Source organism: Zonotrichia albicollis, unplaced genomic scaffold (assembly GCF_047830755.1).
Source record: "Zonotrichia albicollis isolate bZonAlb1 unplaced genomic scaffold, bZonAlb1.hap1 Scaffold_233, whole genome shotgun sequence".
Classification (NCBI taxonomy): domain Eukaryota; kingdom Metazoa; phylum Chordata; class Aves; order Passeriformes; family Passerellidae; genus Zonotrichia; species Zonotrichia albicollis.
In genome coordinates, this window is record NW_027428412.1 from 7,222 (window position 1) to 33,751 (window position 26,530).

The window sequence follows — 26,530 nt, forward strand, 5'->3', positions numbered from 1 at the left end:
TGGGGTGATTTTACGTTGATTTTTTGGGATTTTTGAGGTGATTTTTATGGTGATTTTTGGTGATTTTACATTGATTTTTGGGTGAATTTTTTGGTGAAATTGGGAATTTTGTGTTGATTTTTGGGATTTTTATGTTGATTTTTGCGTGGATTTTTTTGTCATTTTACGGTGATTTTTGGGTGATTTTTGAGATTTCTCAAAAAATTTTTACCACGAGAAACTCAAGGAGCAAATCCTGAGAACCAGCCGGGACCTTTTTCCCCCCGAGGGCCCCAAAAAATCCCACCCCAGAACCCCCCCGAGATATTTCCACCACCCCAAACCCCACTGACCAATCAAGTTCTTCATTAATTAAAGGTGGGAGGAGCCAAGTGACCTCCCAGACCCCAAAACACCTCAAATAAACCCAAAATTCCCCCCCCCAAAACCCCCCCGAGATGTTTCCACCACCCCAATCCCAACTCATACATGGTGGGAGGAGCTAATTAAGGATGAGGGCTGGGCCAAGTGACCTCCCAGACCCCAAAACACCTCAAACCCACCCAAAATTCCCCTTCCCAAAACCCCATTGAGATGTTTCCACCACCCCAAACCCCACTGACCAATCAAGATCTTCCTTAATTAAAGGTGGGAGGAGCCAAATGACCTCCCAGACCTCAAAACACCTCAAACCCACCCAAAATTCCCCTTCCAAAAACCCCTCTGAGATGTTTCCACCACCTCAAACCCCACTGACCAATCAAGTTCTTCGTTAATTAATGGTGGGAGGAGCCAAGTGACCTCCCAGACCCCAAAACACCTCAAACCCACCCAAAACTCCCTTTCCTAAAACCCCTCTGAGATGTTTCCACCACCTCAACCCCCACTGACCAATCAAGATCTTTGTTAATTAAAGGGGGGAGGAACCAAATGACCTCCCAGACCCCAAAACACCTCAAACCCACCCAAAACCCCCCTTCCCAAAACCCCTGTGAGATGTTTCCACCACCCCAAACCCCACTGACCAACCAAGTTCTTCATTAATTAAAGGTGGGAGGAGCCAAGTGACCTCCCAGACCCCAAAACACCTCAAACCCACCCAAAATTCCACCCCCTGGAGATGCCACCAAAACCCCTCTGAGATGTTTCCACCACCTCAACCCCCACTGACCAATCAAGTTCTTCATTAAATAAAGGTGGGAGGAACCAAATGACCTCCCAGACCCCAAAACACCTCAAACCCACCCAAAATTCCCCATTCCAAAACCCCCCCGAGATGTTTCCACCACCCCAACCCCCACTGACCAATCAAGATCTTCGTTAATTAATGGTGGGAGGAACCAAATGACCTCCCAGACCCCAAAACACCTCAAACCCACCCAAAATTCCACCCCCTGGAGATGCCACCACCACCACCAAAACCCCCTCGAGATATTTCCACCACCTCAAACCCCACTGACCAATCAAGTTCTTCATTAAATAAAGGTGGGAGGAGCCAAGTGACCTCCCAGACCCCAAACCACCTCAAACCCACCCAAAATTCCACCCCCTGGAGATGCCACCAAAACCCCCCCGAGATATTTCCACCACCCCAACTTCAACTCATCAATCAACGCTTGGCCTTTATTGAGGGCGGGGTCAACACGGGGCGTGTCTGGAAGGGGAGTGGCATGAGGTGGGCGTGGCCTGGTAGGGTGGGGTGGGGGCAAGGTGGGCGTGGCCTCCTCAGAGGCGCCGGATCTTCATCTCGCTGCGCTTGAGGGAGTAGTAGAAGCCCTTCCACTGGGCCCAGTTGATGCCGTTGGCGTAGGAGAGGTGGGGCCCGGCCAGGTAGAAGCCGTTGAGGTTGGAGAAGTGGCAGGAGCGGAACCACCAAGCGCCCGAGGAGAGCGCGGCGCAGTTCTGCGCAAACAGGTCCTGGTCGCGGTCGAAGGTGGAGAACTTCTGCCCGTTGTGGTAGCTCAGGGAGTCTCCTGTGAGGGGGGGGGGTGTGGGGTGGGTGGTCAGTGGTGGGAGGAAGTGATGGTCAAGGTTGGCTGGGTGGAGCTGCACTGACCGCCCGATGGTCAACCTTGATCTCATTGACCACCATTGACTCATTGACCACCATTGACTCATTGACCGCCATTGACTCATTGACCGCCATTGAATCCCATTGACCACCCAATGGTCAACCTTGACCTCATTGACCATACTGACCACCCAATGGTCAACCTTGGCTTGGTGGACCACCATTGACTCATTGACCACCATTGAACCCCATTGACCACCATTGAACCCCATTGACCACCATTGAACCCCATTGACCTCCCAATGGTCAACCTTGACCTCATTGACCACCATTGACCTCCCAATGGTCAACCTTGGTTTGCTTGACCATTATTGACCATCATTGACCACCCGATGGTCAACCTTGACTTGGTTGACCCCCATTGACCTCCCAATGGTCAACTTTGGTTTGCTTGACCATTGTTGACCACCATTGACCATCTAATGGTCAACCTTGACTTGGTTGATTACCATTGAACACCATTGATTCCCATTGACCACCATTGACTGTCCAATGGTCAACTTTGACTCCATTGACCACCATTGACCACCATTGATCACCATTGACTCCCACTTACCACCATTGATTCCTATTGACCACCGTTGACCATCATTGACTCCCATTGACTTTCCAATGGTCACCCTTGACTCGGTTGACCATCCAATGGTCAGCCTTGCCTCAGTTTCCCCCACTGACCATTATTGATTCCCATTGACGTCTCAATGGTCAACCTTGACTCAGTTGACCACCACTGACCAGTCAATGCTCAACCTTGGTTTGCTTGACCACCATGGACTCCCATTGACCACCATTGATTATCCTCGACCTCCATTGACCTCTCAATGGTCAACCTTGACTTGATTGACCACCATTGACCATCGTTGACTCCCATTGACTTTCTAATGGTCAACCTTGACTTGGTTGATCACCATTGACTCCCATTGACCTCCCAATGGTCAGCCTTGACCTGGGCACCATTGTTGACCTTCCAATGGTCAACCTTGACTCCATTGACCCCCATTGATCACCATGGACTCCCATTGACCACCATTGATTATCATTGACCTCCATTGACCTCCCAACGGTCAACCTTCACTCGGTTGACCATCCTTGACCACCCAACGGTCAACCGTGCCTCAGTTTCCCCCACTGACCACCATTGATTATTATTGACCTCCATTGACCTCCCAACGGTCAACCTTCACTCGGTTGACCATTCCTGACCACCATTGACCACTGTTGACCACCCAATGGTCAGCCTTGACTCCATTGACCTCCCAATGGTCACCCTTGACTCGGTTGACCCCCATTGACCATTCTTGACCACCCAACGGTCAACCGTGCCTCAGTTTCCCCCACTGACCACCATTGATTATCATTGATGTCTCAATGGTCAACCATGACTTGGTTGACCACCATTGACCACTCAATGGTCAACCTTGGTTTTCTTGACCACCATGGACTCCCATTGATCACCATTGATTATCATTGACCACCGTTGACCTTTCAATGGTCAACCTCAATTTCCTTGACCATCATTGACCTTCCAATGGTCAACCTTGACTTGGTTGACCACCATTGACCACCATTGATTATCATTGACCTCCATTGACCTTCCAATGGTCAACCTTGACTTGGTTGACCACCATTGACCATTGTTGACCCCCATTGACTTTCCAATGGTCACCCTTGACTTGGTTGACCCCCATTGACCTCCCAATGGTCAACCTTGGTTTGCTTGACCACCATGGACTCCCATTGACCACCATTGATTATCATTGACCACCGTTGACCTTTCAATGGTCAACCTCAATTTCCTTGACCACCATTGACCTTCCAATGGTCAACCTTGACTTGGTTGACCACCATTGACCTTCCAATGGTCACCCTTGACTTGGTTGACCACCATTGATTCCTATTGACTCCCATTGACCTCCCAATGGTCAACCTTGGTTTGCTTGACCATCATTGACTCCCATTGACTCCATTGACTTTCTAATGGTCAACCTTGACTTGGTTGACCACCATTGACCATCATTGATCACCATTGACTCCCATTGACCTTCCAATGGTCAACCTTTACTTGGTTGACCACCATTGAATCCTATTGACCCTCATTGACCTTCCAATGGTCAACCTTGACTTGGTTGACCACCATTGACCATCATTGATCACCATTGACTCCCATTGACCTTCCAATGGTCAACCTTTACTTGGTTGACCACCATTGAATCCTATTGACTCCCATTGACCTTCCAATGGTCAACCTTGACTTGGTTGACCCCCATTGACCACCATTGACCTCCCAATGGTCAACTTTGGTTTGCTTGACCATTGTTGACCCCCATTGACCACCCAATGGTCACCCTTGACTTGGTTGACTCCCATTGACCACCCAATGGTCAACCTTGACCTGGGCACCATTGTTGACCTTCCAGTGGTCAACCCTGACTCCATTGACCACCATTGATCACCATTGATTCCTATTGACTCCCATTGACCTTCCAATGGTCAACCTCAATTTCCTTGACCTCCATTGACCTCCCAATGGTCAACCTTGACTTGATTGACCACCATTGACCATCGTTGACTCCCATTGACTTTCCAATGGTCAACCTTGACTCAGTTGACCACCACTGACCACTCAATGGTCAACCTTGGTTTGCTTGACCACCATTGACTCCCATTGACTCCCATTGACTTTCTAATGGTCAACCTTGACTTGGTTGACCCCATTGACCATTATTGACCTCCCAATGGTCAACTTTGGTTTGCTTGACCATTGTTGACCACCATTGACCATCTAATGGTCAACCTTGACTTGATTGACCACCATTGATTCCTATTGACTCCCACTGACCACCATTGACCATCGTTGACTCCCATTGACTTTCCAATGGTCAACCTTGACTCGGTTGACCACCATTGACTCCCAATGACCATCGTTGACCTCCCAATGGTCAATCTTGATTCCACTGACCTCCCACTGGTCAACCTTGACTTGGTTGACCACCATTGACTCCCATTGACCTTCCAATGGTCAACCTTTACTTGGTTGACCCCCATTGACCACCATTGACCCCCATTGACCCCCATTGACTCCCATTGACCTCCCAATGGTCAACCTTGACTTGGTTGACCACTATTGACCCCATTGATTATCCTTGACCTCCATTGACCTCCCAACGGTCAACCTTCACTCGGCTGACCATTCTTGACCGCCCAGTGGTCAACCGTGCCTCAGTTTCCCCCACTGACCACCATTGATTATCATTGACTTCCATTGACCTTCCAACGGTCAACCTTCACTCGGCTGACCCTTCTTGACCACCCAACGGTCACCCGTGCCTCAGTTTCCCCCACTGACCACCATTGATTATCATTGACGTCTCAATGGTCAACCATGACTTGGTTGACCACCATTGACCCCCATTGATTCCCATTGACTCCCATTGACTCCCATTGATCTTCCAATGGTCACCCCTGACTCGGTTGACCACCATTGACCTTGATTGACCACCCAATGGTCAGCCTTGCCTCAGTTTCCCCCACTGACCATTATTGATTCCTATTGACCACCACTGATCACCATTGACTCCCATTGATCTTCCAATGGTCACCCTTGACTCGGTTGACCACCATTGACCACTGTTGACCACCCAATGGTTAGCCTTGCCTCAGTTTCCCCCACTGACCACCATTGACTTTCCAATGGCCAACCATGACTCGGTTGACCACCATTGACCCCCATTGATTATCATTGACCTCCATTGACCTCTCAATGGTCAACCTTGACTCGGTTGACCCCCAATGACCGCCCAATGGTCAACGTTTGACTTGGTTGACCACCATTGACCACCATTGACTCCCATTGACCACCATTGACCTTCCAATGGTCAACCTTGACTTGGTTGACCACCATTGACCACCATTGATTCCTATTGACTCCCATTGACCGCCATTGACTTTCCAATGGCCAACCTTGACTCGGTTGACCATTCTTGACCACCCAATGGTCAACCTTGGTTTGCTTGACCACCATTGACCTTCCAATGGCCAACCATGACTTGGTTGACCCCCATTGACCCCCATTGATTCCCATTGACTCCCATTGATCTTCCAATGGTCACCCTTGACTCGGTTGACCCCCATTGACCATCCTTGACCCCCCAACGGCCAGCCGTGCCTCAGTTTCCCTCACCGGCGCCGCCGTCGACGAAGCCGGCCACGTGCAGGGTGTAGCCGTCCTCCTCGGCGCTCACGGCCGTGGGCGACAGCGCGAAGGAGCCGTAGGTGGCCGAGGCCGAGTTGTTCTCAAAGTCCTCGAGCTCCACGCGCAGCTCGTAGCGGGCCTGGAGGGTCAGCAGGGCCAGGCTCTGCAGGCCTGGGGGGTCAGAGGTCACACAGGGGTCAGTCAATGGTCAGAGGTCACTCAGGGGTCACACAGAGGTCACACAGGGGTCAGTGGTCACTCAGGGGTCACTCAATGATCATTGGTCACTCAATGGTCATTGGTCACTCAGGGCCTGGAGGGTCAGCAGGGCCAGGCTCTGCAGGCCTGGGGGGGTCAGAGGTCACTCGGGGGTCACTCAGGGGTCAGAGGTCACTCAGGGGTCACACAGGGGTCACTCAGGAGTCAGTGGTCACTCAGGGTCAGCAGGGCCAGGCTCTGCAGGCCTGGGGGTCAGAGGTCACTCATTGGTCACTCAGGGGTCAATGGTCAGTCATTGGTCAGTCAGAGCCTGGAGAGTCAGCAGGGCCAGGCTCTGCAGGCCTGGGGGGTCAGAGGTCACACGGGGGTCACTCAGGGGTCAGTGGTCACTCAGGGGTCACTCAAGGGTCAGTGGTCACTCAGGGCCTGGGGGGTCAGCAGGGCCAGGCTCTGCAGGCATGGGGGGTCAGAGGTCACACGGGGGTCACTCAGGGGTCACTCGGGGGTCAATGGTCAGTCAATGGTCAGTGGGCACTCAGAGGTCACTCAGGGGTCACTCAGGGGTCAGTGGTCACACAGGGGTCAGAGGTCACACAGGGGTCACTCAGGGGTCAGTCAGGGCCTGGAGGGTCAGCAGGGGCCAGGCTCTGCAGGCCTGGGGGTCACAGAGGGGTCAGAGGTCACTCAGGGGTCAGTCAGGGCCTGGAGGGTCAGCAGGGCCAGGCTCTGCAGGCCTGGGGGTCACAGAGGGGTCAGAGGTCACTCAGGGGTCAGTCAGGGCCTGGAGGGTCAGCAGGGCCAGGCTCTGCAGGCCTGGGGGTCACAGAGGGGGCAGTGGTCACTCAGGGGTCACTCAATGGTCAGTAGTCACTCAGGGCCTGGAGGGTCAGCAGGGCCAGGCTCTGCAGGCCTGGGGGGTCAGAGGTCACAGGGATCACTCAGGGGTCACTCAATGGTCAGTGGTCACTCAGGGGTCACTCAGGAGTCAACTACTTGTCCATACTGGTTTATACTGGTTTATACTGGTTTGTACTGGTCTGTACTGGTTTATACTGGTTTCTATGGATTTCTATGGATTTCTATGGGGATTTTTTTGGTCCATACTGGTTTATACTGGTTTATACTGGTCTATACTGGTTTGTACTGGTTTATACTGGTTTCTATGGATTTCTATGGATTTCTATGGGGATTTTTGGCCCCATACTGGTCCATACTGGTTTATACTGGTTTGTATGGATTTCTATGGATTTCTATGGTGATTTTTTGGTCCATACTGGTCCCTACTGGTTTATACTGGTCCCTACTGGTCCATACTGGTTTATACTGGTTTTTACCGGTCCATACTGGTTTATACTGGTCTGTATCAGTCCCTACTGTTCCCTACGGGTTTATACTGGTTTATACTGGTTTCTATGGATTTCTATGGGGATTTTTGGCCCCATACTGGTCCCTACTGGTCCATACTGGTCTGTACTGGTCTATACTGGTTTATACTGGTTTATACCGGCCGTACCCAGCCAGTACTCGCCGTCGGCGCGCCCGAACCCGGCCCTGTAATCGTTCCAGCCGCGGAAGAAGCTGACGGAGCCGTTGAAGCGGCGCTGGAACACCTGGGGGGCGGGGCAAAAATGGGGGGCGGGGCCAAAAAAGGGGGAGGGGCAAAAAATAGGGGAGGGGCAAAAAGGGGGGAGGGGCAAAAATGGGGGTGGGGCAAGGAAGGGGGGAGGGGCCAAGGGAAAATGGGGGGAGGGGCAAAAAAAAAGGGAAATGGGGGAGGGGCAGGGAAATGGATTTGGGGGTTCAGGGTGGGGGAGGGGTGAAAAATAAGGGTGGGGGGAGGGGCAATTTGGGGGTCCTTTTGAAGGTGGGGGAGGGGCAATCAGGGGTGGGGGAGGGGCTGTCCTGGGGACATTTTGAATGTGGGGGGAGGGGCGACCCCATGGTCATCTTGAAGGGTGGGGGAGGGGCAATTCAGGGGTGGGGGGAGGGGCAATCCTGGGGTCATCCTAAAGGTGGGGGGAGGGGCAATTCAGGGGTGGGGGAGGGGCGATCCTGGGGTCCTTTTAAAGGTGGGGGAGGGGCAATCCCAGGATTATCTTGAAGGTGGGGGAGGGGCAATCCTGGGGTCATTGTGAATGGGGGGGGAGGGGCAATTCAGGGGTGGGGGAGGGGCTGTCCTGGGGGTCGTTTTGAGGGTGGGGGAGGGGCAATTCAGGGGTGGGGGAGGGGCGATCCTGGGGTCATCTTAAAGGTGGGGGAGGGGCAATCCTGGGGGGGGGGATTATTGTGAGTGGGGGAGGTGCAATCCCACTCCAATTCCCACCGGGATTTTTGGACTGGGTGGGGGATGGGGGGGGTCCCAGCCGGGCTGGGGGGGGGGGAGGGGCGACCGCCCCCCCATCCCCACCCCCCCCCCTCCCCCCCCCACTTCCGGTACCGTCCACACGTGCCCCTCGGTGCTCATGTCGCAGTAGACGGGCACGGGCGCCCCTCCCCCCCCCCCCATCCCCCCCATCCCCCCCCCCACTTCCGGTACTCCCCCCCCACTTCCGGTACTCCCCCCCCACTTCCGGTACCGTCCACACGTGCCCCTCGGTGCTCCTGCCCCCCATCCCCCCATCCCCCCCCATCCCCCCCCCACTTCCGGTACTCCCCCCCCACTTCCGGTACCGTCCACACGTGCCCCTCGGTGCTCATGTCGCAATAGACGGGGACGGGCGCCCCATCCCCCCCCCCCATCCCCCCCCATCCCCCCACTTCCGGTACTCCCCCCCCACTTCCGGTACCGTCCACACGTGCCCCTCGGTGCCCCTGCCCCCCATCCCCCCCATCCCCCCCACATCCCCCCACTTCCGGTACTCCCCCCCACTTCCGGTACTCCCCCCCACTTCCGGTACCGTCCACACGTGCCCCTCGGTGCTCATGTCGCAGTAGACGGGCACGGGCGCCCCATCCCCCCCCATTCCCCCCCCCCACTTCCGGTACTCCCCCCCCCCCCCCCACTTCCGGTACCGTCCACACGTGCCCCTCGGTGCTCATGTCGCAGTAGACGGGCACGGGCGCCCCTCCCCCCCCCCATCCCCCCCCATCCCCTATCCCCCCACACCCCTCCATCCCCCCACTTCCGGTACTCCCCCCCCCACTTCCGGTACTCCCCCCCACTTCCGGTACCGTCCACACGTGCCCCTCGGTGCTCCTGCCCCCCATCCCCCCCCATCCCCCCTATCCCCCCACTTCCGGTACTCCCCCCCCCACTTCCGGTACCGTCCACACGTGCCCCTCGGTGCTCATGTCGCAGTAGACGGGCACGGGCGCCCCATCCCCCCCCATCCCCCCCCACTTCCGGTACTCCCCCCCCACTTCCGGTACCGTCCACACGTGCCCCTCGGTGCTCATGTCGCAGTAGACGGGCACGGGCTCCCATCCCCCCCCATCCCCCCCATCCCCCCCACTTCCGGTACTCCCCCCCCCACTTCCGGTACTCCCCCCACTTCCGGTACTCCCCCCCCACTTCCGGTACCGTCCACACGTGCCCCTCGGTGCTCATGTCGCAGTAGACGGGCACGGGCGCCCCTCCCCCCCCCGCGGGGGACACCAGGTACACGCCGTCCTCGCGCGCCCCCCCCGCGTGCACGTCCTGGCAGTCCCGCGGGGGGAGGGGCGGGCACAGCGACGGGAACGCTGCGGGGGGGGGAGGGGGGGGAATGAGGGGGGGGAGGGGGCTGTCAGACCCGAGCCCCTCCCCCCACCCCTCCAGTTCAAACCAGTTCACTCCCAGTTCGTCCCAGTTCGTCCCAGTTCGTCCCAGTATTGTGAATCCCCTCCCAGTTTGTCCCAGTTCAAACCAGTTCACTCCCAGTTCGTCCCAGTTCATCCCAGTTTGTCCCAGTACATCCCAATTCACTCCCAGTTGATCCCAGTTTGTCCCACTCCCCTCCCAGTCCCATCCCAGTACATCCCAGTATCTTGAATCCCCTCCCAGTTCGTCCCAGTTCATCCCAGTTCAAACCAGTTCACTCCCAGTTCAAACCAGTTCACTCCCAGTCCCATCCCAGTACATCCCAGTATCGTGAATCCCCTCCCAGTTTACTTCCAGTTCGTCCCAGTTCACTCCCAGTTCATCCCAGTATCGTGAATGCCCTCCCAGTTCGTCCCAGTTCACTCCCAGTTCATCCCAGTATCATGAGTGCCCTCCCAGTTCGTCCCAGTTTGTCCCAGTTCGTCCCAGTTCATCCCAGTTCGAACCAGTTCACTCCCAGTTCATCCCAGTTCGTCCCAGTTCAAACCAGTTCACTCCCAGTTCATCCCAGTGCGTCCCAGCATTGTGAGGGGGAGGGGAATGGGGGAGGGGAGGGGGGGAAATGGGGGGGGGGAGGGGGCTGTGAGACCCGAGCCCCTCCCCCCACCCCTCCAGTTCAAACCAGTTCATCCCAGTTCATCCCAGTTCATCCCAGTTCACTCCCAGTTCGTCCCAGTTTGTCCCAGTTCATTCCAGTATTGTGAATCCCCTCCCAGTTCATCCTAGTTTGTCCCAGTTCATCCCAGTATCGTGAATGCCCTCCCAGTTCGTCCCACTTTGTCCCAGTTCAAACCAGTTCACTCCCAGTTTGTCCCAGTTCAAACCAGTTCACTCCCAGTTTGTCCCAGTTCATCCCAGTATTGTGAATGCCCTCCCGGTTTGTCCCAGTTTGTCCCAGTCCATCCCAGTTCACTCCCAGTTCATCCCAGTCCATCCCAGTTCACTCTCAGTCCATCCCAGTTCGTCCCAGTTCGTCCCAGTTCATCCTAATTCATCCCAGTTCGTCCCAGTTCATCCCAGTATTGTGAATGCCCTCCCGGTTCATCCCAGTTCAAACCAGTTCACTCCCAGTTCATCCCAGTTTGTCCCAGTTTGTCCCAGTTCATCCCAGTATCCTGAGTGCCCTCCCAGTTCGTCCCAGTTCATCCCAGTTCACTCCCAGTTCGTCCCAGTTCATCCCAGTATTGTGAATCCCCTCCCAGTTTGTCCCAGTTCATCCCAGTTCGTCCCAGTTCGTCCCAGTTCATCCTAGTTTGTCCCAGTTTGTCCCAGTTCATCCCAGTATCGTGAATGCCCTCCCAGTTCGTCCCAGTTTGTCCCAGTTCATCCCGGTTTGTCCCAGTTCATCCTAGTTCATCCCAGTTCATCCCAGTTCCATCCCAGTTCAGCCGAATCCCTTCCCAGTTCAATCCCAGTCCCTCCCAGTCCCTCCCAGTCCCTCCCAATCCCCTTTCTGTCCATCCCAGTCCCTCCCAGTTCATCCTAGTTTGTCCCAGTTTGTCCCAGTTTGTCCCAATCCCCTCCCAGTTTGTCCCAGTTTATCCCAGTCCCTTCCAGTCCCCTCCCAGTCCATCCCAGTATCCTGAATCCCCTCCCAGTCTGTCCCAGTCCATCCCAGTCCATCCCAGTCCCTCCCAGTTTATCCCAGTCCCTCCCAGTCCATCCCAGTTTATCCCAGTCCCCTCCCAGTCCCTCCCAGTCCATCCCAGTCCATCCCAGTCCCTCCCAGTCCCTCCCAGTTTATCCCAGTCCCTCCCAGTCCATCCCAGTTTATCCCAGTCCCCTCCCAGTCCCTCCCAGTTCATCCCAGTATCCTGAATCCCCTCCCAGTCCCTCCCAATCCCCTCCCAGTCCCTCCCAGTCCCTCCCAGTATAAACCAATCCCCTCCCAGTCCCATCCCAATATCTTGAATCCCCTCCCAGTTCATCCCAGTCCCTCCCAGTTCATCCCAGTTTGTCCCAGTCCCTCCCAGTCCCTCCCAGTTTATCCCAGTTTATCCCAGTCCGTCCCAGTCCATCCCAGTACCCTGAATCCCCTCCCAGTCCCTCCCAGTCCCTCCCAGTTTATCCCAGTCCCTCCCAGTCCCTCCCAGTTTGTCCCAGTCCATCCCAGTCCCTCCCAGTCCATCCCAGTTTGTCTCAATCCCCTCCCAGTCCCTCCCAGTCCATCCCAGTCCCTCCCAGTTTGTCCCAATCCCATCCCAGTCCCTCCCAGTTTGTCCCAGTTTATCCCAGTCCATCCCAATCCCCTTCCAGTTTGTCCCAGTCCCTCCCAGTTCCCTTCCAGTCCCTCCCAGTCCATCCCAGTCCCTCCCAGTCTGTCCCAGTCCCTCCCAGTCCCTCCCAATCCCATCCCAGTCCATCCCAGTTTATCCCAGTCCCTCCCAATCCCCTCCCAGTCCATCCCAGTCCCTCCCAGTTTGTCTCAGTCCCTCCCAGTCCATCCCAGTATAATCCAATTCAATCCCAGTATAACCCAGTCCCTCCCAATCCCCTCCCAGTCCCTCACAGTTTGTCCCAGTTTATCCCAGTCCCTCCCAGTTTATCCCAGTCCATCCCAATCCCCTCCCAATCCCCTCCCAGTCCATCCCAGTTTGTCCCAATCCCCTCCCAGTTTGTCTCAATCCCCTCCCAGTCCCTCCCAGTTTGTCCCAGTTTATCCCAGTCCCTCCCAGTCCCCTCCCAGTCCCTCCCAATCCCCTCCCAGTCCATCCCAGTTTATCCCAGTTTGTCTCAATCCCCTCCCAGTCCCTCCCAGTTTATCCCAGTCCCTCCCAGTCCCTCCCAGTTTATCCCAGTTTGTCCCAGTCCCTCCCAGTCCATCCCAGTTTGTCCCAGTTTATCCCAGTTTATCCCAGTTTATCCCAGTTTATCCCAGTCTCACCCTGGTTGCGGATGGGCTGTCCCTGTCCCTCCCAATCCCTCCCAGTCCCTCCCAGTTTGTCCCAGTTTGTCCCAGTCCCCCCCAGTTTATCCCAGTCCCTCCCAGTCCATCCCAGTCCCTCCCAGTTTATCCCAGTCCCTCCCAGTCCATCCCAGTCCCTCCCAGTCCATCCCAATCCCCTCCCAGTCCATCCCAGTATCCTGAATCCCCTCCCAGTTTGTCCCAGTCCCTCCCAATCCCTCCCAGTTTATCCCAGTTTATCCCAGTCCATCCCAGTCCCTCCCAGTCCCTCCCAGTTTGTCCCAGTCCCTCCCAGTCCATTCCAGTTTGTCTCAATCCCCTCCCAGTCCATCCCAGTACCCTGAATTCCCTCCCAATCCCCTCCCAGTCCCTCCCAGTCCCTCCCAGTCCCTCCCAGTTTATCCCAGTTTATCCCAGTCCCTCCCAGTCCATCCCAGTCCCTCCCAGTTTATCCCAGTCCCTCCCAGTCCCTCCCAGTCCATCCCAATCCCCTCCCAGTCCCTCCCAGTTTATCCCAGTCCCTCCCAGTCTGTCCCAGTCTGTCCCATTCTGTCCCAGTCCCTCCCAGTTTGTCCCAGTTTGTCCCAATCCCCTCCCAGTCCATCCCAGTCCCCTCCCAGTCCCTCCCAGTATAAACCAATCCCCTCCCAGTCCCATCCCAATATCTTGAATCCCCTCCCAGTCTGTCCAGTCCCTCCCAATCCCTCCCAGTTGGTCCCAGTTTGTACCAGTTTGTTCCAATCCCCTCCCAGTCCCTCCCAGTCCCTCCCAGTCCCTCCCAGTTTATCCCAGTCCATCCCAATCCCCTCCCAGTTTGTCCCAGTCCCTCCCAGTCCCTCCCAGTTTATCCCAGTTTATCCCAGTCCCTCCCAGTTTATCCCAGTCCATCCCAGTCCCTCCCAGTCCCTCCCAATCCCCTCCCAGTCCCTCCCAGTCCCTCCCAGTTTATCCCAGTTTATCCCAGTTCATCCCAGTCTCACCCTGGTTGCGGATGGGCTGTCCCTGTCCCTCCCAGTCCCTCCCAGTCCCTCCCAGTTTGTCCCAGTTTGTCCCAGTCCCTCCCAGTCCATCCCAGTTTGTTCCCAGTCCCTCCCAGTTTATCCCAGTTTATCCCAGTCCCTCCCAGTCCATCCCAATCCCTCCCAGTCCCTCCCAGTCTGTCCCAGTTTATCCCAGTTTGTTCCCAGTCCCTCCCAGTTTATCCCAGTTTATCCCAGTCCATCCCAGTCCCCTCTCAGTCCATCCCAGTCCCTCCCAATTCCCTCCCAGTCCCTCCCAGTCCCTCCCAGTCCCTCCCAGTCCCTCCCAGTTTATCCCAGTCCCTCCCAGTCCCTCCCAGTCCCTCCCAGTTTATCCCAGTTTGTCCCAGTCTCACCCTGGTTGCGGATGGGCTGTCCCTGTCCCTCCCAGTCCCTCCCAGTCCATCCCAGTCCCTCCCAGTTTATCCCAATCCCATCCCACTTCCTCCCAGTTTATTCCAGTCCCTCCCAGTCCCTCCCAGTTTATCCCAGTTTGTCCCAGTTTGTCCCAGTCCATCCCAGTCTCACCCTGGTTGCGGATGGGCTGTCCCTGTCCCTCCCAATCCCCTCCCAGTCCATCCCTGTCCCTCCCAGTCCCTCCCAGTTTGTCTCAATCCCCTCCCAGTCCATCCCAGTATCCTGAATCCCCTCCCAGTTTGTCCCAGTTTATCCCAGTCCCTCCCAATCCCCTCCCAGTCCATCCCTGTCCCTCCCAGTCCCTCCCAGTTTGTCTCAATCCCCTCCCAGTCCATCCCAGTATCCTGAATCCCCTCCCAGTTTGTCCCAGTTTATCCCAGTCCCTCCCAATCCCCTCCCAGTTCATCCCAGTCCATCCCAGTCCATCCCAGTATCCTGAATCCCCTCCCAGTCCCTCCCAGTCCCTCCCAGTCCCTCCCAGTCCATCCCAGTTTGTCCCAGTCCCTCCCAGTTTATCCCAGTCCCTCCCAGTCCATCCCAGTTTGTCTCAATCCCCTCCCAGTCCCTCCCAGTCCCTCCCAGTTTATCCCAGTCCCTCCCAGTCCCTCCCAGTCCATCCCAGTTTATCCCAGTCCCTCCCAGTCCCTCCCAGTTTATCCCAGTTTATCCCAGTTTATCCCAGTTCTCACCCTGGTTGCGGATGGGCTGTCCCTGGCCCTCCCAGTCCCTCCCAGTCCCTCCCAATCCCCTCCCAGTTTATCCCAGTTTATCCCAATCCCCTCCCAGTCCCTCCCAGTCCCTCCCAGTCCCTCCCAGTTGGTCCCAGTCTGTCCCAGTTTGTCCCAGTCCATCCCAGTCCCTCCCAGTCCCTCCCAGTCCCTCCCAGTTTATCCCATTACCTCCCAATCCCATCCCAGTCCCTCCCAGTCCCTCCCAGTCCCTCCCAGTTTATCCCAGTCCCTCCCAATCCCATCCCAGTCCCTCCCAATCCCATCCCAGTCCCTCCCAGTCCCTCCCAGTTTATCCCAGTCCCTCCCAGTTTATCCCAGTCCATCCCAGTCCATCCCAGTCTCACCCTGGTTGCGGATGGGCTGTCCCTGTCCCTGTCCCGGGCTCAGCGTCCCCAGGGCCACCAACAGAGCCACGGCCGCCACCTGGGGGGCAAATTTGGGGCAAATTCGGGGGGTTTGGGGCAAATTCGGGGGGGTTGGGGCAATTGGGGGAATTTTGGGGAATTTTGGGGGGAATTTTGAGGAATTTTGGGGGGAATTTTTGAGGAAATTTGGGGGAATTTTGAGATATTTTTGAGGGAAATTTATGGGGGGATTTTGGGGTTAATTTGGGGGAAATTTTGGGGAAATTTCGAGGTTCCTGAAGGGAATTTTGGGGGGAATTCTGGAGAATTTTGGGGGAATTTTTGAGTAATTTTTGGGGGAATTCTGGAGGATTTTTGGGGGAAATTTTGAGGAAATTTGGGGGAATTTTGAGAGATTTTGGGGGAAATTTAGGGGGGGATTTGGGGTTAATTTGGGGAAAATTTGGGGGGTTTTGGGTCAATTTGGGGGAAATTTGGGGGGAAATTTTGGGGGTTCCTGAAGGGAATTTTGGGGGGATTTTGAGGATTTTTTGAGGAATTTTGGGGGAATTTTGAGAGATTTTTTTGGGAAATTTAGGGGGCATTTGGGGTTAATTTGAGTCAATTTGAGGAAATTTGGGGAGAAATTTTGGGGGTTCCTGAAGGGAATTTTGGGGGGAATTCTGGAGGATTTTTGAGGAATTTTGGGGGGAAATTTTGAGAGATTTTTGGGGGAAATTTATGGGGGGATTTGGGGTTAATTTGAGTCAATTTTGGGGAAATTTGGGGGGAAATTTTGGGGGTTCCTGAGGGGAATTTTGGGGGGAATTCTGGAGGATTTTTGAGGAAATTTGGGGGAATTTTGAGAGATTTTTTGGGGAAATTTAGGGGGGGATTTTGGGTTAATTTGGGGGGAATTTTGGGGGGAGATTTTGGGGGTTCCTGAAGGGAATTTTGGGGAAAATTCTGGAGGATTTTTGGGGGAATTTTGGGGGAAATTTTGAGTATTTTTTGGGGGAATTCTGGAGGATTTTTTGGGGAAATTTAGGGGAATTTTGAGAGAAATTTGGGGGAATTTATGGGGGATTTGGGGTTAATTTGAGTCAATTTTGAGGAAATTTGGGGAGAATTTTGAGGAAATTTGGGGGAAATTTATGGGGTGATTTGGGGTTAATTTGGGGGAAATTTGGGGGGTTTGGGGTCAATTTCAGGAAAATTTGGGGAAATTTCGAAGGTTCCTGAAGGGAATTTTGGGGAATTCTGGAGGATTTTGAGGAATTTTGGGGGAATTCTGGAGAATTTTGGGGGAATTTTTGAGTAATTTTTGGGGGAATTCTGGAGGGATTTTTGGGGGATTTTTGGGGGAATTTTGAGAAGATTTTTGGGGGGATTTGGGGTTAATTTGAGTTAATTTGGGGAAAATTTTGGGGGGAGATTTTGGGGGTTCCTGAAGGGAATTTTGGGGGGAATTCTGGAGGATTTTTGGGGGAATTTTGTGGAATTTTGGGGGAATTTTGAGAGATTTTTGGGGAAATTTAGGGGGGGATTTTGGGGTTAATTTGGGGGAAATTTGGGGGGTTTTGGGTCAATTTGGGGGGAAATTTTGGGGGGAGATTTTGAGGGTTCCTGAAGGGAATTTTGGGGGAATTCTGAGGAAATTTGGGGGAAATTTTGAGAGATTCTTGGGGGAAATTTATGGGGGGATTTGGGGTTAATTTGAGTCAATTTTGGGGAAAATTTCGAGGGTTCCTGAAGGGAATTTTGGGGGGGATTTTTGAGGATTTTGGGGGGAATTTTGAGGAAATTTGGGGGAATTTTGAGAGATTTTTGGGGAAATTTAGGGGGGATTTTGGGATAATTTGAGTCAATTTTGGGGAAATTTTGGGGGGAAATTTTGGGGGTTCCTGAGGGGAATTTTGGGGGGATTTTTTGAGGATTTTTGGGGGAATTTTGAGAGATTTTTGGGGGAAATTCGAGGGGGATTTGGGGTTAATTTGAGTCAATTTTGGGGAAAATTTTGGGGGTTCCTGAAGGAATTTTGGGGGGAATTCTGAAGAATTTTGGGGGAATTTTTGAGTAATTTTTGGGGGAATTCTGGAGGATTTTGGGGGGAATTTTGAGGAAATTTTGGGGGAATTTTGAGAGATTTTTGGGGGAAATTTATGGGGGGATTTTGGGTTAATTTGAGTCAATTTTGGGGAAATTTCGAGGGTTCCTGAAGGGAATTTTGGGGGGAATTTTGGAGGATTTTTGGGGGAATTTTGGGGGAATTTTTGAGTATTTTTTGGGGGAATTCTGGAGGATTTTTGAGGAAATTTGGGGAATTTTGAGAGATTTTTGGGGGAAATTTAGGGGGGATTTGGGCGTTAATTTGAGGAAATTTGGGGGAAATTTTGGGGGAGATTTTGGGGGTTCCTGAAGGGAATTTTGGGGGGATTTTTGAGAGATTTTTGGGGGAATTTATGGGGGGATTTGGGGTTAATTTGAGTCAATTTGGGGCAAATTTCGAGGGTTCCTGAAGGGAATTTTGGGGGGGATTTTTGAGGAAATTTTGGGGAATTTTGAGAGATTTTAGGGGGAATTTTGAGAGATTTTTGGGGGAAATTTATGAGGGGATTTGGGGTTAATTTGAGTCAATTTTGGGGAAATTTGTGGGGTTTGGGTCAATTTTGGGGGGAAATTTTGGGGGTTCCTGAAGGGAACTTTGGGGGAATTTTTGAGGATTTTTGGGGGAATTTTGAGGAAATTTGGGGGAATTTTGAGGAAATTTGGGGAAATTTATGGGGGGATTTGGGTTAATTTGAGTCAATTTTGGGGGAAATTTTGGGGGTTCCTGAAGGGAATTTGGGGGGAATTCTGGAGAATTTTGGGGGAATTTTTGAGTAATTTTTGGGGAATTCTGGAGGATTTTTGGGGGGAATTTTGAGGAAATTTGTGGGGGGAATTTTGAGAGATTTTTGGGGAAATTTATGGGGGGATTTTGGGATTAATTTGAGTCAATTTGGGGGAAAATTTGGAGATTTTGGGGGTTCCTGAAGGGAATTTTGGGGGAAATTCTGGAGGATTTTTGGGGGAATTTTGAGGAAATTTGGGGGAAATTTGGAGAGATTTTTGGGAAATTTATGGGGGGATTTGGGGTTAATTTGAGTCAATTTGGGGGAAATTTGGGGGGTTTGGGTCAATTTGGGGGAAATTTTGGGGGAATTCTGGAGGATTTTGGGGTGAATTTTGAGGAAATTTGGGGGAAATTTTGAGAGATTTTTGGGGAAATTTATGGAGGGGATTTGGGTTAATTTGAGTCAATTTGGGGAAATTTGGGGGGAAATTTTGGGGGTTCCTGAGGGGAATTTTGGGGGAATTCTGGAGGATTTTGGGGGAATTTTTGAGTAATTTTTGGGGGATTTTTGAGGAAATTTGGGGAATTTTGAGAGATTTTTGGGGGGAAATTTAGGGGGGGATTTTGGGGTTAATTTGGGGGAAATTTGGGGGATTTTTGAGGAAATTTTGGGGGAATTTTGAGGAATTTTGTGGGGAATTTTGAGGGATTTTTGAGGAAATTTTGGGGGAATTTTGAGGAAATTTGGGGGGAATTTTGAGGATTTTTGGGGAAATTTATGGGGGGATTTTGGGGTTAGATTTGGGGAAATTTGGGGGGTTTTGGGTCAATTTTGGGGGAACTTTTGGGGGGAGATTTTGGGGGATTTTTGAGGAAATTTGGGGGGAATTTTGAGAGATTTTGAGGGGAAATTTATGGGGGATTTGGGGTTATTTTGAGTTAATTTGGGGAAAATTTGGGGGAAATTTGGGGGAAATTTTTGGGGTTCCTGAGGGGAATTTTGGGGGGAATTCTGGAGGATTTTTGGGGGAATTTTGGGGAATTTTTGAGTATTTTTTGGGGGAATTCAGCGGGGAATTTTGAGGAAATTTGGGGAATTTTGAGAGATTTATTGGGGAAATTTATGGGGGGATTTGGGTGAATTTGAGTCAATTTTGGGGAAATTTGGGGGGAAATTTTGGGGTTCCTGAAGGGAATTTTGGGGGGATTTTTGAGGATTTTTGGGGGATTTTTGAGGAAATTCAGGGGATTTTGAGAGATTTTTGGGGAAATTTATGGGGGGATTTGGGGTTAATTTGAGTCAAATTGGGGGAAATTTTGGGGGTTCCTGAGGGAATTTTGGGGGGAATTCTGGAGGATTTTGGGGGAATTTTGAGGAAATTTGGGGGAATTTTGAGAGATTTTTGGGGGAATTTATGGGGGGATTTTGGGGTGAATTTGGAGGATTTGGGGCTTTTTTGGGGTTTTTTTGGGGTGAATTAGTGGGATTGTAGTTAATTTAGGGAAGTTTTTGGGGGGGAATTTGGGATTAATTCGGGCAATTTTGGGAGAATTTTGGGGCCTTTTTTTGGGGTGAATTAGTGGATTTTAGGTAATTTAGGGAAGTTATTTTGGGGGGAATTGGATTAATTCGGGCGATTTTTGGGGGATTTTGGGGTGAATTTGGGATTAATTTGGGGAATTTGGGGCCTTTTTGGGGGAATTTTGGAGGGGTTTTTTTGGGTGAATTAGTGGGATTTTAGTTAATTTAGGGAAGTTTTTTTGGGGGAATTTGGGATTAATTCGGGGATTTTTGGGGGTGAACCCGTGCGAATTCGAGGCGATTTTGGGGTGATTTCGGGGCTTTTTCCGAGCTCAATTTTTGCCATTTTTCGCCATTTTTTTTCATTTTCTCCCGAAATTTGAGCGGAATTTGAAGTTTTCCCCCCTCCCAAGCTTGGATTTTTTTCCGGGTTTGATTTTGGGTGAATTTTTGGGGTGAATTTGGGGGATTTTGGGCTTTTTGGGGTGGAATTTTGGGGTTTTTTTTGTGGGTGAATTAGTGGGATTTTAGGTAATTCAGGAAATGTTTTGGGGGGAATTTGGGATTAATTTGGGGATTTTTGGGGGGATTTTGGGGTGAATTTGGAGAAATTTTGGGCTTTTTTGGGTGAATTAGTGGGATTTTAGGTAATTCAGGAGTTTTTTTGGGAGGAATTTGGGATTAATTCGGGGATTTTTGGGGAGATTTTGGGTTTTTTTTGGGGTGAATTAGTGGGATTTTAAGTAATTTAGGAAGTTTTTTTGGGGGAAATTTGGGATTAATTCGGGGGATTTTTGGGGGGAAATTTGGGATTATTCGGAGGATTTTTGGGGGTGAACCCGTGGGAATTCGAGGCGATTTTGGGCTGATTTCGGGGCTTTTTCCGAGCTCAATTTTGCCATTTTTTTGCCATTTTTTTTGCATTTTCCTCCCGGAATTTGGGCGGAATTTGAAGTTTCCCCCCCTCCCAAGCTTGGATTTTTTTCCGGGTGAATTTTTGGGGTGAATTTGGGGAATTTTGGGGCTTTTTGGGGGGGGAATTTGGTTGTTTTTTTGGGGGTGAATTAGTGGGATTTTAGGTAATTTAGGGAAGTTTTTGGGGGGGAATTTGGGATTAATTCGGGGGATTTTTGGGGGGATTTTTGGGGGGAATTTTGGGGTTTTTGGGGTGAATTTGGAGGATTTTGGGGCCTTTTTGGGTGGATTTTGGGGCTTTTTTTTGGGTGAATTAGTGGGATTTTAGGTAATTTTGGGGAAGTTTTTAGGGGAAATTTGGGATTAATTCGGGGATTTTGGGTGGAATTTTGGGGTTTTTTTTGGGGGGTGAATTAGTGGGATTTTAGGTAATTCAGGGAGTTTTTTTGGGGGGAATTTGGGATTAATTCGGGGGATTTTTGGGGGGGAATTTGGGATTAATTCGGGCGATTTTTGGGAGATTTTGGGGTGAATTTGGAGGATTTTGGGGGATTTTTGGGTTTTTTTTTGGGGTTGAATTAGTGGGATTTTAGGTAATTTAGGAAAGTTTTTGGGGGGAATTTGGGATTAATTTGGGGGATTTTTGGGGGGGGATTTTGGGATTTTGGGGCGTTTTGTGGGGAATTTTGGGGCTTTTTTTTGGGGTGAATTAGTGGGATTTTAGGTAATTCAGGGAGTTTTTTAGGGGGGAATTTGGGATTAATTCGGGCGATTTTTGGGGGTGAACCCGTGGGAATTCGAGGCGATTTTGGGGTGATTTCGGGGCTTTTTCCGAGCTCAATTTTTGCCATTTTTTGCCATTTTTTTTGCATTTCCTGCCGGAATTTGGGCGGAATTTGAAGTTTTCCCCCCTCCCAAGCTTGGATTTTTTTCCGGGTGAATTTTTGGGGTGAATTTGGAGAATTTTGGGGCCTTTTTGGGTGGAATTTTGGAGGTTTTTTTTTGGGGTGAATTAGTGGGATTTTAGGTAATTTAGGGCGTTTTTTTGAGGGAATTTGGGATTAATTCCGGGGATTTTTGGGGGATTTTTGGGGTGAATTTGGAGAATTTTGGGGCCTTTTTGGGGTGTTTTTTTTGGGGTGAATTAGTGGGATTTTAGTTAATTTAGGGAAGCTTTTTGGGGGGGAATTTGGGATTAATTCGGGGGATTTTTGGGGGAATTTGGGATTAATTCGGGGGATTTTTGGGGGGAATTTGGGATTAATTCGGGGATTTTTGGGGGTGAACCCGTGGGAATTCGAGGCGATTTTGGGGTGATTTCGGGGCTTTTTCCGAGCTCAATTTTTGCCATTTTTTGCCATTTTTTTTTTCATTTTCCTCCCGGAATTTGGGCGGAATTTGAAGTTTCCCCCCCTCCCAAGCTTGGATTTTTCCCGGGTGAATTTTTGGGGTGAATTTGGGGATTTTTGGGGCCTTTTTGGGGTGGAATTTTGGGGTTTTTTTGGGGTGAATTAGTGGGATTTTAGGTAATTTAGGGAGTTTTTTGGGGGGAATTTGGGATTAATTCGGGGTATTTTTGGGGGAATTTTGGGGCCTTTTTTGGGTTTTTTTTGGGGTTTTTGGGATTAATTCGGGGGATTTTTGGGGCTTTTTGGGGCGGGAATTTTGGGGTTTTTTTTGGGGTGAATTAGTGGGATTTTAGGTAATTTAGGGAAGTTTTTTGGGGGGGAATTTGGGATTAATTCGGGCGATTTTGGGGGGATTTTGGGGTGAATTTGAGGATTTTGGGTCGATTTTGGGGGTTTTTTTTTGGGGTGAATTAGTGGGATTTTGGGGCTTTTTTTGGGGTGGAATTTTGGGGTTTTTTTTGGGGTTAATTAGTGGGATTTTAGGTAATTCAGAATTTTTGGGGGGATTTTTGGGGGGAATTTCGGGGTTTTTGGGGCGAATTTGGAGAATTTTGGGTCGATTTTGGGATTTTTTTTTGGGGTGAATTAGTGGGATTTTAGGTAATTCAGGAAGTTTTTTGGGGGGGAATTTGGGATTAATTCGGGCGATTTTTGGGGGGATTTTGGGGGTGAATTTGGAGAATTTTGGGGCTTTTTTTGGGGAATTTTGGAGGGGTTTTTTTGGGGAGAATTAGTGGGATTTTAGGTAATTTAGGGAAGTTTTTGGGGGGGAATTTGGGATTAATTCGGGAGATTTTTGGGGGGATTTTGGGGTGAATTTGGGATTAATTCGGGGATTTTGGGGCTTTTTTTGGGGGGAATTTTGGGTTTTTTTTGGGGTGAATTAGTGGGATTTTAGGTAATTTAGGGAGTTTTTTTGGGGGGGAATTTGGGATTAATTCGGGCGATTTTGGGGGGAATTTTGGGGTTTTTTGGGGTGAATTTGGAGAATTTTGGGGCCTTTTTGGGGGGAATTTTGGAGGTTTTTTTTGGGGTGAATTAGTGGGATTTTAGGTAATTTAGGAAGTTTTTTTGAGGGGGAATTTGGGATTAATTCGGGGGATTTTTGGGAGAATTTTGGGTTTTTTTTTGGGGTGAATTTGGAGGATTTTGGGGCCTTTTTGGGTTTTTTTTTTTGGGGTGAATTAGTGGGATTTTAGGTAATTTAGGAAAGTTTTTGGGGGAAATTTGTGATTAATTCGGGGGATTTTGGGGGGTTTTGGGGTGAATTTGGAGGATTTTGGGTGGAATTTTGGGGGTTTTTTTGGGGGGTGAATTAGTGGGATTTTAGTGGGATTTTAGGTAATTTAGGGAGTTTTTTTGGGGGGGAATTTGGATTAATTAGGGGGATTTTTGGGGCGATTTTTGGGGGGATTTTTGGGGTGAATTTGGAGGATTTTGGGGCCTTTTTGGGTTTTTTTTTTGGGGTTTTTGGGGTGAATTTGGAGAATTTTTGGGCCGATTTTTGGGTGGAATTTTGGGGTTTTTTTGGGGTGAATTAGTGGGATTTTAGGTAATTTAGGGAGATTTTTTGGGGGGGAATTTGGGATTAATTAGGGGGATTTTTGGGGGATTTTGGGGTGAATTTGGAGGATTTTGGGGCCTTTTTGGTTTTTTTTTTGGGGTGAATTAGTGGGATTTTAGGTAATTTAGGGAAGTTTTTGGGGGGAATTTGGGATTAATTCGGGGGATTTTTGGGGGATTTTGGGCTTTTTTTGGGGTGAATTTGGAGGAATTTGGGGCCTTTTTGGGGTTTTTTTTGGGGGTGAATTAGTGGGATTTTAGGTAATTCAGGAAGTTTTTTTAGGGGGAATTTGGGATTAATTCGGGGGATTTTTGGGGGGATTTTGGGGTGAATTTCGGGGATTTTTGGGTGGAATTTTGGGCTTTTTTTTGGGTTGAATTAGTGGATTTCAGGTAATTTAGGGAGTTTTTTGGGGAGAATTTGGGATTAATTTGGGGGATTTTGTGGGGAATTTTGGGGTTTTTTTGGTTAATTAGTGGGATTTTAGTTAATTCAGGAAGTTTTTTTGGGGGGAATTTGGGATTAATTAGGGGGATTTTTGGGGGAATTTGGGATTAATTTGGGGGATTTTTGGGGGGAATTTGGGATTAATTTGGGGGATTTTTGGGGGGAATTTGGGATTAATTCGGGGGATTTTTGGGGGTGAACCCTTGGGAATTCCAGGCGATTTTGGGGTGATTTCGGGGCTTTTTCCGAGCTCAATTTTTGCCATTTTTTGCCATTTTTTTTGCGTTTTCCTCCCGGAATTTGGGCGGAATTTGAAGTTTTCCCCCCTCCCAAGCTTGGATTTTTTTCGGGTTTGATTTTGGGTGAATTTTTGGGGTGAATTTGGGGGATTTTGGGGGCGATTTTGGGGTGGAATTTTGGGTTTTTTTTTGGGGTGAATTAGTGGGATTTTAGGTAATTCAGGAAGTTTTTTGGGGGGGATTTGGGATTAATTCGGGCGTTTTTTGGAGGATTTTTGGGGGGAATTTCGGGGTTTTTTTTTGGGATTAATTTGGAGGATTTTGAGGCGTTTTTGGGGGGATTTTGGGGTTTTTTTGGGGGGTGAATTAGTGGGATTTTAGGTAATTCAGGAAGTTTTTTTGGGGGGGAATTTGGGATTAATTCGGGGGATTTTTGGGGGGATTTTTGGGGTGAATTTGGAGGATTTTGGGGGAATTTTGGGTTTTTTTTGGGGTGAATTAGTGGGATTTTAGGTAATTTAGGGAGTTTTTTGGGTGGGAATTTGGGATTAATTCGGGCGATTTTTGGGGGGATTTTTGGGGTGAATTTGGAGGATTTTGGGGCCTTTTTGGGTTTTTTTTTGGGGTGAATTAGTGGATTTTAGGTAATTTAGGGAAGTTTTTTGGGGGGAAATTTGGGATTAATTCGGGGAATTTTTGGGGGGATTTTGGGGTGAATTTGGAGGATTTTGGGGCCTTTTTGGATTTTTTTTTTGGGGTGAATTAGTGGGATTTTAGGTAATTTAGGGAAGTTTTTTGGGGGGAATTTGGGATTAATTCGGGGAATTTTTGGGGGGAATTTTGGGGTTTTTTTGGGGTGAATTTGGAGGATTTTGGGTTTTTTTTGGGAGGGTGAATTTGGAGGATTTTGGGGCTTTTTTGGGGGAGAATTTGGGTTTTTTTTGGGGTGAATTAGTGGGATTTTAGTTAATTTAGGGAAGTTTTTTGGGGGGGAATTTGGGATTAATTCGGGGGATTTTTGGGGGGATTTTTGGGGTTTTTGGGGGCTCTTTTTGGGGGTTTTTTGGGGTTTTTGGGTGAATTTGGGGAATTTTGAGGCCTTTTCTGGGTGGAATTTTGGGGTTTTTTTTGGGGTGAATTAGTGGGATTTTAGGTAATTTAGGGAAGTTTTTTTGGGGGAATTTGGGAATAATTCTGGCGATTTTTTGGGGAATTTTGGGGTGAATATGGAGGATTTTGGGCCTTTTTGGGGGGAATTTTGGGGTTTTTTTTGGGGTGAATTAGTGGGATTTTAGGTAATTCAGGAAGTTTTTTCGGGGGGGAATTTGGGATTAATTCGGGGGATTTTTGGGGGAATTTGGGATTAATTCAGGGGATTTTTGGGGGGAATTTGGGATTAATTCGGGGGATTTTTGGGGGGAATTTGGGATTAATTAGGGGGATTTTGGGGGGAAATTTGGGATTAATTCGGGGGATTTTTGGGGGGAAATTTGGGATTAATTCGGGGGATTTTTGGGGGGAATTTGGGATTAATTCGGGGGATTTTTGGGGGGAATTTGGGATTAATTCGGGCGATTTTTGGGGGTGAACCCGCGGGAATTCGAGGCGATTTTGGGGTGATTTCGGGGCTTTTTCCGAGCTCAATTTTTGCCATTTTTTTTTGCATTTTCCTCCCGGAATTTGAAGTTTCCCCACCCTCCCAAGCTTGGAAATTTGATTTTTTGGGGTGAATTTGGGGGATTTTGGGGCAATTTCGGGGGTCCCGTTACCTCCATGGCTCCGGAGCGGCTCCGAATCCGGGCTGGGGGGGGGAGGGGAGATCGGGGGCCCCTTTTGGGGGAGGGACCCCCGGCCCTGCCCTTGTTTGGGAGAAAAAATCCCAAAATCCGCCCTTGGGATCCCGCCGGGAAAAAAAAAGAGAC

At 50.4% G+C, this 26,530-nt stretch overlaps 1 protein-coding gene across 1 annotated transcript; it reads right to left on the bottom strand.

The window, feature by feature from the left end:
• Window positions 1-1,575: 1,575 nt before the first annotated feature.
• LOC141727727 (microfibril-associated glycoprotein 4-like) lies at window positions 1,576-26,530 on the bottom strand. The gene is made up of 6 exons (XM_074534014.1): window positions 26,378-26,530; window positions 15,677-15,755; window positions 9,982-10,142; window positions 7,975-8,071; window positions 6,231-6,413; window positions 1,576-1,952 (listed from the first exon to the last, which is right to left on the bottom strand). Exons 1-6 carry the CDS (start codon window positions 26,381-26,383, stop codon window positions 1,705-1,707), a joined length of 774 nt encoding a protein of 257 aa, XP_074390115.1. The 5' UTR covers window positions 26,384-26,530; the 3' UTR covers window positions 1,576-1,704.

Bases quoted from the DNA above. Each gene is read 5' to 3' on its own strand.
- LOC141727727 (XM_074534014.1), bottom strand. The intron at 8,072-9,981 runs GTACCGGAAGTG...CCCGCCCCCCAG, and splicing joins CCGAGGGGCACGTGTGGACG to GTGTTCCAGCGCCGCTTCAA. The intron at 1,953-6,230 runs GTGAGGGAAACT...CCCCCCTCACAG, and splicing joins CTTCGTCGACGGCGGCGCCG to GAGACTCCCTGAGCTACCAC.